This window comes from Acromyrmex echinatior, chromosome 8 (assembly GCF_024713525.1).
Source record: "Acromyrmex echinatior isolate Ae372 chromosome 8, ASM2471352v2, whole genome shotgun sequence".
NCBI lineage: Eukaryota > Metazoa > Arthropoda > Insecta > Hymenoptera > Formicidae > Acromyrmex > Acromyrmex echinatior.
Genome location: NC_141859.1, coordinates 11317913 through 11330508, shown reverse-complemented (window position 1 = coordinate 11330508; position 12596 = coordinate 11317913). Strand labels below are relative to the sequence as shown.

Genomic DNA, 12596 nt, shown 5'->3' with positions numbered 1-12596 from the left:
TATGCAACTTTTTTTATGATGAAATAGTCAAATAATAATAGGAATAACGCACTTTTTAAATTCGTTCGTTAAATGGCATCGATCTATCATGATTGAATTTGAGACATCGATTTTTCATTTGCCAACTGCAAAGTACATTATGCAATGGTGAGCAGAGACGAGAGCGAATTATGTGTCATTGGACCAATCTATTTAGGATCGGACCCTTATTAAGCATCGGCCATTTTGCACACGAACGTGAATGTTACGCAATATCCCAAGCGATGTCCGCCATTTGAGATGCATTCGACCCACGCGCTGTTGCTTGCACCTCGATTCCAACGACAACGCGTGAGAGCATAGCATTGCAACCGCGCACGCAAGGTCAGGAATACCTCGGCTTTAATTACATAAATTAGACGTCGCGTCGCCAAGTCCATCTCTCACTCGCTCGTCATAGTATATATTTATACTGTTAGATCCTTCGCTCTTTCGCGTCCAATACAAGTCTGAATGTATATCTTGTTCCATCATTTTGATTGTACAAATTAGGAGTGCAAAGAAATTTAATTAAGATAATCGCACATAATTTACATCATCATCCATTTTTATTCAAAACATTTTTCTTTTCATTTTTTATAAAATATTTTCTGACAAGACATATTTTTTTCTATTTCTTATTGTAATATGATAGTACTAATACTGCGGATATTTTCAAGGGACAATTTCGCACCTTTCGTGTGTGTGTGTGTGTGTGTGTGTGTGTGCGCGCGCACATGTGTGTGGATATATATATATAACAAATTTCTTAATTTGCTCAACACATTGCGGTCGATTTGAACGCTCACGTGCTTTAATAAGCGCTTGTAATCATCCTTCTTTATCATTTATTAGGTGTAATAAATAAAAATGAAAGTACTCAAAAGTGCTGAAAGCGTCCAAATCGACCACAGCCAATGTATTCATCGAAAGTTAAAAAAGAATCGTATCAAAGGAATAGATTGCTATTTTGAGAGTACAAGTATCGGTTGGCTAATTACATAGCGGAATATACATATGTGTATTTACAGGAGCGTGTATATACGAACACGTGAACAAATAGAGAAGTATATGCAATACCTGATTCCTATTTTTGTTTCTTGATGGCGCACTTGGTGATGCACTTTGCGACGAATTGGTCAACATCCAAGATTTGCACTGCTTTTCCTGTATAATCCCAACTGTATAATCAGCACGATTTAATCTTTAATGGAAAGATCAATTTTTAGAAACTTTGATTCTTTATTAAATATCAAAATAATATTAAATATTAGATGTCGATAAGTACTTTTAAATGATTTTTCATTAATTGTATTAATCTTTCGAATTTTTAAGAGAAATTAATTTCTATTCAAAAAAATAATAATTCAATTCATAACTTAAAACAATCTTTCCATTTAAAAATTATTCTATTAAACAAATTATATTATTACTGTTCCACATTTAACAAATGATGATAACTACAACACACAGGGATCGGTGAATAAAAAAGATTCCAACATGAAAAATATTTATATTTTCCTTAATTTTCTAATAGTAATTTTGGCAGTAGTAAACTTACTTAATATACATATATAACTTATTGTTAGTTAGAACATAAAATTATATATGAACCTGTCAGAGTAAATCATTAAAATAAAAGAAAATTTAATATAAATACAGTAAGTCTATATGATTGTAAAAAAAAAATGATAAATCAGTTGGTATATTAATATTACAAATTAGAATATAAAATTCAAATTTCTCCACTAATAGATATATTTATTGAAAGAATTTCTAAATGATAAAAAATTGACGATAGAAATATCAAAATGCAAGTTTCTTCATTAATAGGTACATGTGTTGATCTATCTCGAAGCCGTGCAGATTATTCGCATCACCTTGTAACCTCATCAGCAGACCTCCAAAAGATACATAGGCAGATCTGGAAATAAAATAAAAAACTGGTCAATTCAAGTTTGCATTGTCCTACATAAATATTCGAAATGCCTATCACCTTTGGCATTTGATGCATATTATGATTGTTCAGATACGATTTAATATTATGATTTCAAAATATGCCTAAAATTGAGCTTGTATTTATACAGCTTGTTTTTTTTTCTTATTTAGGCTCTGCTAATTTGAAGTATTGAGAAACACACAGTTAAAAAACATCCTGTATAATACGCAAAACGGAAAGATTTTTAAATAACAATTTTAACTTTGAATTATTAGTATGATATTGTTCTGACGCCATTTTAAATTTTCGGCGGTTTTGAACAATTTTCATATCCAAGAAATTTTCAAGATCGTCCACAATGCTTCTCCTGGCAGCAGATTTGCGACCGTCATAATTGCAGTGCCGATAGCGGTCGTGATATATAGATTGACCACACAACCAGCTAACCACACTGCCAACATGCCAATCGCTATACATATGTTTGTGCATATATATATATATATATATATTTTATATTTATATATACATATATGTATATTATATATATATATATATATATATATATATATATATATATATATATAACGGAAGTTCCTCCTTTAAACGATTAAGATGTATCTGTTGGATCGATGTGCCTCCAAATATTCCGCTCTTCAAGCTCGACTGGTGATAATTTTCTTCCTCGTATCGTTGTCTTATTTTATCTTTCTTTTTGAACGCATACGTATCAAACATCAAGACTTTACACAGCAATATTAATGTTTTAGTACATTAATGATAATAAATGATACAAGTCGTTAAAAAATGTATTCAGGGTTTGCCATAGAAAATGAACTTTAAAATTCCCTGATTTTTCCAGATTTTTTAAATAAAAATGGGAAATTTCCATAATATAAAATATGTAAAAATTTTAACATTATAAAAATGTAAAAAATTTTAATATTTATCAAGAATTGTAAGAAAACTAGCTTAGATTATTAAAAACACAAAAGAAACTTAGCACAGCATAATAAAATTTTGAGGACAAATTCAAGTCAACAAAAAATAAATTAGTATTAGAAAAAAGAATGCAATTATGATAAAGAAAGGATGATCAAATAAAATTACTGAATAAAATATAAATTATAATTTTAATTATTTTTTTTAAATTGTTTAAAATATACGAGTTTTAAAAGTATTTGACTATAAACGTTAGATATAATATTCAAAAAATTATAAAACTTATCTGGAATAGAAGCAATTTAAGGGAATTGTGAGCAAAGTTCAAAATTCCAGTCTTTTTTACATTTTCCCCTGACTTTTCCCGGTTTTCTAGATCTGTGGCAACCCTGGTATTAAAAATCAAATAAAATGCGGATAACAATTTATACACAAACTTGAGATTAAAAATTGATGTAATGAAACAATGCATAAATTTATATAAACAAAGCTCCAAAAATGCATAAATTTATGTAGAGCTAAACGCCAAAATTATCGACTGCGTAGACTTTCGCAATAAGACTTTAGCACTAAACCTTTTTCATTATTTGACAATCAGTTAATTACTTATATAAATATTATAACATCTTAAAATTAAACATTCTATTCCTTAAAAGCATACATTTCCAAAAAATAACATGTTAACTTCAATATTATAGAAGTAATATTAGGTGTTGGAATTAATTCGTAGCGTTTTTTAATGAAAGAATGTTATTTATTTCACATGAGCATTAAAAAATACATTAATGAAAGTACTTCCCATCACTTGTAAAACGCTACGAATTAATTCCAACACCTAATAGAATTCTTAAATTACGCATTAACATTAAGAATGTTTTATATATATATTAAAACGATAACAAAATTATTAAAACATTACAGACCATTCCAAATCAAATTTAAAAATAATACAATAAATTTGATGAAGATTTATCTGGAAATTATCATAAAGTATTTAATAAATATTTTTTAAATTGGTGTTCTAATAAAAATATATAGAAATGTATTATAAAATAAATCATAAAAATCTCAATTTGTACATTTAATATAAGTACATTATGTATTCAAGATTATTTACATTACGATGCATGAACTAATTATCCAGTAAATAAACAAAATATTAATCTTTTTTTATATCTTTGTAACTATAATCAGTGAATCGCAATGAAACTTTGCATAAATTATTTTGATTATTTAAAATACTTATTAAAAAAATATAAATTTTTCATCATTTTTTTTTAATTTTCATTTTTAATAATAAAAATAATAACAAATAAAATAAATAAACTACAAAAATGTTATTAAACAAAAATATAATCTTATTCACACAACTTTCATATGTGTATAGTTTTCTAACATTCAAAAAATTAAATTTCTAAGTATGTTTATTATTTACACTTCAAGTGTAAATAATAAACATATTTAGAAATTTAATTTTTTTTGCAGGGACTGTACGTGTGGTATATCTTTGAATGTCCGATTGTACATTTAAAAATGTATTAGACATACAGTTATATACAGTCCCTGTGTGCAAAGAAAATTAAATTTAGAAATATATTTCATATTTACACTTCAAATAAACTATAATGAAAGTTGTGTGAATAAGATTATAGATAAGATATTTTTGTCTTTTGTAATACATTTTTGTAGTTTATTTTGTTATTATTTTTATTATTAAAAATTAAAATTTAAAAAATGATTAAAAAATTTATATATAATATTTCTTTTACAAGCACTTTAAATATTCAAAATAATTTATGCAAAGTTTCATTGCAATTCACTAATCAGTTACAAAGATACAGAATAAATAAATATTTTGTTTATTTACTGGTTCATACATCGCAATATAATTCTACGTAAATAATCTTGAATACATAATGTACTTATATTTAAAAGTTGAGATTTTTATCATTCATTTTATAATACATTTCTATATATTTATATCACACAGAGCACATATTGAGAAACATTATTATTTATTAAAATAACTTATGATCCAGATAGTAAACCAAATTTGTCGTATTATTTTTAAACGTGAATTACAATGATTTGTAATTTTTTAATAATTTCGTTATCATTTATGTTTGAAAATATGTATAAAACATCCTTAATTGTATATCATCTCGATAACGAAATGCATTCTACTCATCATGCTAATGTACATACATTATATACAAAACACACATGAAATCCAAATTTTACGAGACTTGTGAAAGACGGAAAGGAAAATGTGCGAAAATACCGAAGAGAATTGTGAAAGGAAAATGTGCGAAAATACCGAAGAGAATTCTCGCGGCAAATATTTTACGAGATTTCCCTATCGATTGACCTTGCCTTTGTCGAATCTCTGACTCTAAGAAGCACTCCACTTCTGTAAGAGACAATTATTTTTAGCCAAGTTCGAGCTTCCACTTACACTCTAGCTTCCTCTCTTCTTTTCATCGCGTATAAAAAGCTTTGAAAGATACTGTGTATTACTAATTCAACAGATAACTTAACCAAATATACCCATTACAAATGCAACAGTAATTATAATAATTTATCTATAAAAATTATGCCTGCTTGTTAATACTTTAAAATGATAAAGGCGTAATACTTTTTAAGATATTTAATTTCTTTTTTATTAGATTTTAAATTTATGTACAAGTATACATGAATATGCTTCTAAAGTGATCATTCTTTGTTTTATCTACATCCCATATATTCGAAGCAATTATTTCTACTACTTCTTTTTCTGATATTTTCGATTAAATATTTACTCTTCCTCTCTCTCTCTCTCTCTCTCTCTCTCTCTCTCTCTCTCTCTCTCTCTCTCTCTCTCTCTCTCTCTCAAAATTAAAAAAATGTTTTACTTCAATAAGTAATTTGATAACTCATTAAGCGATTTAACTTCTTTTGTATCTGCAAACCTATATATATATATATATATATATATAATCATATATGACAGATAAAATGAATGAAAATAGATGAAGTGAAAAAAATAAGATTTCTCGACTAAAATTATTAAACTTCATTTGCAAATAAATAATTTAATTTAAAATTAATATTTAGTCTAATGTGGGGAGAGAGGGGATTATATTAATTATTTTATGTAATGTTTACGAAGATGATTTGATACGTTATTAAATAATCTTAAAAAACTGCAAATATCTTTTACTTTGCATCTGGATACTAGAAGAATATTAAAGGAAAAAAGAATTTTCGAAACTATATAATTTATTTCTACTGATAAATTAATCACTAATAAAGGCGCTGGTGAAATTAAATGAAAAACGCATCAGATGATTTTTATTGCCATTTGATACACAACAATATATGATCCTATGTATAAGCAATGCGTATTTATGTGTGCACATAAATTGTTACGTTTATGTGAAGCCTTGTTACATGAAACAAGTATGCAACAAGCATTCTTCCATTAACAAATCTCTCGTCACGAATGATCAAACGCCATTACGCCATTTATTCATACGAAACTGTCATTGCCGATGATATCGCATTAAAAAAAAAGAACATTTATCAATGCAACATGCATTCGTTCGCTTAATTGCGCATCCCTTCCTCCAAAAGATATTATATCTCGGAATAAAAAGGAGGGAACAAGATGAAAAGCGGCAATAACAGTTTTTTTTTTAACAGGATATATTTATTGCAGTTCATACACATTGTGTAGTTTCGAATAGATTTTTTATAAAATTATTTTCTTTATTGGTTGAATCGTACCGACCGATTTCATGGAAATTCGCTACCCAAAGATTACACACTCACTATCCAAAGATTAAATTTACACAGTCAACAAATGTCAATTACAATATTATCTATCATTAATTATTGTTTCAGATAAATTTGATATTTCTGAATAAAAATTACCAATACGATAACACAATATTTTATACGTGTAAATTAATTTTAAATTAATATTTTTCTCCAAAAAAATACTTGTGAATAACATTCTTAATATTATAACGCATATTTCGCTGTTATAATTGTAATAATTATACTTGAATCACAGAGAAAAACTTGACAAAGAATAATGGATGTAAAATTTCCTATGCCCTACTTACAGAGTTACAGAAAGATAATTTGTACGAATTCTATCATAATCGATATGATATCGATTTTGTCATTAAAAGAGTAATATTTAAACCAGAGACGAAAAATATAATTAAATTGCGAAACATAAAAAATTGCTACGTTGTTTAATAGATTTTATTAAACCAAAATTTTAATTAAATTTTATTATAAAATATTAATGTAATTGAAAATCTAAAACTGTTAAAAAAAATTCAAGGATCTTATCTCTGATTTAAACTTTCTCTCGAATCCGGGATTGTTGACTAATATAGACACATATAAAAGAAGTCCTGAAAATCCTGTGTAAAAATATAATTCTTATAAAAATATTAGTATATAATGTACACACAATCGAGATATGCACAGAGATATAATCATCCCAAGTTTTGCAAGTTTTGGAATAATCCAAAGGACGTAACGACGATACGTAAAATTTCTAATATCACTCTCTTGTTTGTGACGAAGATACCATGTAGTTTGGCATCAATGTCGATTTTTCGACATTCGAATCGTATACATATATCTATGTTAAAAAGATGACGTCCTGCCACATGATCACTGATGGCGGCGACAGAAGAGATGTCGTACCAGATAGTGCATTTACAGTATTCAGGGCCCGTGTAAACGCGCATCTGGCACGAGCCCCAACTGCCCTGTATCTCGTATTGGCTCGCTTCCGCTCGGCTCGCTCTCATACTCTTTTTATTCGTTAATCTTCACAACCTATCCCTCCTTTTTCTCTCCTTCTGCTTGTCTGCTTTCCAATTTATCCTTCCTCGTATAAAATTACAATGTCTCTTTTACCGCAATATTAATAACGAAATCTCATTAAATAATAATATAATATTAAATTTGTCTCTAATCGCAATCGCGTATGTCTGTGTGAGTGTGTTAAAAATGTAAACACTTATGTAATGACGTTTCAAGTCACGCGATTATCTCTGACGTATAATTAAGTCTTCATTCCACGGCATAAAAAAAACTTGGTAGCAATAATGATAATTGACTATCATGCTTGATGAATTGAAGTAGGTAATCAAAAATTGTCCACGAATTTCTTCAAGATAAAATGATAAAAACGACGACGCATAGAGTTAAGGTTTTTTTCGTGTCGTCCAGAAGGATGTCAGCTGATGCTATTTTTCCCTCGAAACGCGAAACGAGAAGAGGACGACGTTGCTAATAATAGCCGCCACTGTCCCCGGTGCCACGACGCTCCGGCGTCGAGACGCGTCTCTTCGTTGTCGTGCTAGCGCGATCTGCTAATGCACACTGACGGAGTCGGTGCATCTCCTCTCTCGATGCTTTTAGACAGTTAATCCTTTCATAAACGTCACCGGTGCGTCCCAAGGACATTACAAGAGAGCTACCAATGTTACGATAACTTTCAAATTAAAAAGAAAACGTCTCACGCACACATCATTTCAAATTTATTTATTTCGCATTTTCGAGATATTCTATCAAGATCATTTATCTCAATAATGATTATTGTTGACCAATGAAAAGAAGATTTTCTTGTTACATTTTTTTAAACAAATAAAGAATTGAATGATATATAAATTGTGGTTTATAATCATTGCACTGGATATGTTTCAACATAAAATTTAAATATATATAAACATTAATATATTCTTCCATTGGCAATTTCAATTACCTTCCCTTCTCTTCACGTACCCCGCCCCCCCCCCCTCCCCTCGCCCTCCCTTCCGTCAGAAAATTATTTTCACCGATATCAATTTATTTAAAATTAACACCGATATCATGTTTATTTTTTAATACTCAAGTGACGAATTTTTTTTTATTTTAAATCGCATTATTTTTCATTTGATTTAGTATTAAAAAGAAGTAGGTACCCCTCGCACGATAAATAAATGCGATTATCTACCGTTGATTTTTTTTTAACCCAATCATGTGGCTTTCACAATAATACGAGTATGATAATTTCATATAGAATTATGAGATTATTATGCTCTATTCAAGTGCAAGCGTTCGTTATTTCCGGTATGAATTTTGATTTGAGATTCATCAAATAGTCATATTGTCTAGTTTGCATAATTTGTCCCGGGATTAGCATTACGATCGATATCGAATGTTCAAGATCGTGAAACTAAAGGAACAATCTCTGCAGTTAGTAAAGAAATAGTGTATCCTTTTATCGTCTAGATTATCAAGCAAAGAACGACATCGCTTGCTCGAATTCCCAGGGAATATCGAATTAATTTCAATTCTCACACTAGTTTGAGAAAATATCTTACTGCACTGTTGTTACTATTTTCAACGTTTCAAAGCGCCCACGCGGTATGATGCATCGCGGACATTAATCGATTTCGGAAGAAATATTTTTTTAATTATTGATTCAATTTATTAGTATTACTGATTTTTCAGAGATTTTTCATCGACGAGCTACAGCGCGATTGATTAGTATAAAAATGATGACGTCTGAGATAGTTCGCGAATGCACTTTGAAACTTGTTTTCTGCCAAAGTCAAGAGAGCAAGACCGCAGTGCAGCAGCGTGTCGACATTGATTATTCCTCGTGATTAACCAGCGACAACTGCGGCACCACCGGCACCGATGCCGGTGCCGATGCCGGTGCCGATGCCGGTGCCGATGCCGGTGCCGATGCACTGCATCCGCAGTCGATCGTTGCGGCCGTTTTAGATACGCGGAAGGAATTGCACAATCGTGTACTCGTGCGACCTTGCCTAATCCGCAACAGGTGCATCGCGCGATCCAAAATTATCCTGGCGCGGCAGCAGGTAATTCCGTTTGACCGGTCGCGTCGTGACCTTCCGCGCATAATCGGACATGTCGTCAAGCATCGTTGAGAATCGATCGCAATGGAGATAATAACGACTATCCATCAAAAAAATGCAAGATAAAAGATCGAAAATCATCGATCGTTTCATAACGAGAAATGCACTTGCGGCAACTTTCCATGGATCGAGTATTTCATCGCTACTCGTGAAAAGAGAGACAATTGCAATTTACGAACTGTATGTACGTACACGTACATAGAGTCCAACTGCTCTAGAGCAATAACGTTACACAATCACGACCTTGGACCGTGAGCGCGGAATTTATCATGCCAAGTAAATCTCCGCTCGCGGAATGGAAATCAATCTTGGGAAGTATATCGCGCGCGCGTGCGCGTGCGCGCGATCTGCAATGTTGAATATAACTGTAGAGTAGGATGCACCAATGAAGATTGTTCCAAAGAGAATATTTAAAATCTCTTAAAATCAAACTCCAAGATCGAAGTGTAGACGCCTTCCGCGCGATGTAACTACGATGTACGATTCGAAGATCAGTTAGATTTCTCACGATATAATTGATATTACTACAATAGTATTTTACACCAACATGAACGTGTGTGAATCGAGGATATCGTGAATTTGCGGGCTAATCAAGTGGGAAAAAATGGCGCGAGATCAATACTATTAATATATTATATATATCGCGTACGAGAATGTCATGCGACTCGCGAGCGATACGAACAACGACTAAGCGACGACTAGAGCTGCTTGCGACTAAACTCAGCCTAGAGCAGGAGCATGAGCCAGTAACTGCAGCGGCAGCGCTAGCCAGAAACTAGCCAGAAACAGCGAGCCAAGTAGAAACGGTTCGACATTTCCAGTCGCACCAGGCGTTATACAATCCGCGTCTGCATGCACGCTCGCTCGCGGCTGTCTCATTGCTCCTTAACCAACGTGCGTGCCAAAAGTTTGAAATTCCCGTAAAATATGAAACCTGTCTGTGTGAAACTACGAATAATATTCATAGGAGGTTATATTTTAACGTTGTATAATTTGTAGTTTGTAGTTTATAAATGCTCGAAAATATATTAGATCTATACAAAAGAAAAGATTGACTTAACAGATTAAAACCCTTCCGACAGTTTAATATCGATTTAAATATAATTCAGAATGTGTATGATAGTCGCGAAAGATTACATCGAAAATATACATCGGATAAACAATTATTACAACAGATATCGATAAAAAACCAACAGATATCCAAGAACCGTGAATTTAATCAAATATATATTGTTGTTTTCGATAAATTTCAATTTTGGATCCTACTTGAATTATTAATTTAGATTACACGAATATTAAAAGACAATTTAACTATTTTTACTGCTCAATTTCAACGTGCTCTAAAAAATTCGCGCTTTTTCACCTCTGTATTATACACGTATTAATTGAACATCGAGACAAAAAGCGCGATGACGTCGGATGTACAAAAAATTGTGACGTATGCATTGCATTCCCCAATTTCAATGCGTCTATTCTATCCCTCAGAACATTCCTCGATGAAATCGTTGCGATATACGAGAATTAAGGTAAATTAAAATCGAATACGAGAGGAGATGTTCGAGGAAAAACAAGAGAAGAGAAGCGAAACATGGTAGGAAATTCGAAGCGACGTTCGCTTCAACGGTAACGATGTAATTGGACCACTTTGCCGTTAAACGAGCTTAACGATCGATTCTGCCGTACTACACATCGTGCCTTCTACGGGATCGAGACAGATCGGCATGACAGATCCTCCGACATCGTCACCTCGCGGAGTTGCTAATAGCAGTGGCACGTTGCTTTTTCCAAAGATATACGTGACGACAAACTCAGCGAAAAAAAAGAATAAAAGAAAATAAAAGTCAAATTAATTGATTGTAGAAACCAATAAACAAAAAATCATCATGCTGCTCTCGATGTCAATCACATATACCGAAAACTCTAAAAATAACAAACAAAAAAGAAAACAAAAATTTTGTCAAGAAACATAGAAGCTGTTATGTGAAACAATTAAACGTACAATTAAACGTATATCGCGTCTCGAAGAAAAAATGTAATATAACTGAAGAAGTTTTTAAAAACATAAATAAAAAGGACAAACGCTTAATCTCTAAATTAAAATTGCATTTAATTGGCTTGTTTTATCACGATGAATAAAACATTCGCACTCAAAATAAGAGTCTGACAATTAATTAATAATTGTATTAATTGAACCAATTAATTATTCAATTAATTTTCAAAATTCGTGTGATACTCTTTTCTCTTCAATGATACTCTTTTTCTTTCTCGGGTGTAATATATTATAATTTCAAATTTATACTAAATTTTTTGTGCTATCAGAATGAGAAGGAGCAGTTAAATTTCGATTCTCTCTTACAATCGCGATGTCTAAGAGATACAAATTTGTAAATCTCGGCGCGAAATTCGCATATGCTTAATGCTATCTCACTAATCACTAGCTATAACTATCTATAACTATTCGAGGGAGCTCGTGTTGCTCGAAACGAAAGAAAAATACGCGGCGAGACCGTACGGCGAACAAAGCGCGACTAACGCGGACGGTCCGGGGACGGTAAGTGCCGCGTTCGTGCGATTATGCAACCGCGTGGCCGAAAAAGCTATGCCAAGATGCGTGGCGCTGGGCCACACACGCCCCATCATCTGCTTAACCTCGAAACATTATCGTGCAGCCAGAGACTGTGCGACGTGCCAGCAGAGACGGGGTTGGTCTCGTTCGTTATCGGGGTTCGTTGCGAAAAGCCCAGAGTTACTCTTGGCTCATTCCAAAC

General features: G+C 31.7%; 1 protein-coding gene across 2 annotated transcripts in view; it reads right to left on the bottom strand.

Moving 5' to 3' along the window:
* Positions 1-1511: 1511 nt before the first annotated feature.
* Rpb8 (DNA-directed RNA polymerases I, II, and III subunit Rpb8) overlaps positions 1512-12596 on the bottom strand; it is a 69171-nt gene continuing 58086 nt past the window's right edge. For both annotated transcript variants that reach the window (XM_011052408.2, XM_011052409.2), the window contains exon 4: positions 1512-1942. In XM_011052408.2, the coding sequence (XP_011050710.1) occupies positions 1825-1942 (118 nt within the window). In that variant the 3' untranslated portion in view covers positions 1512-1824. The remainder of the gene's footprint in view (positions 1943-12596) is intronic.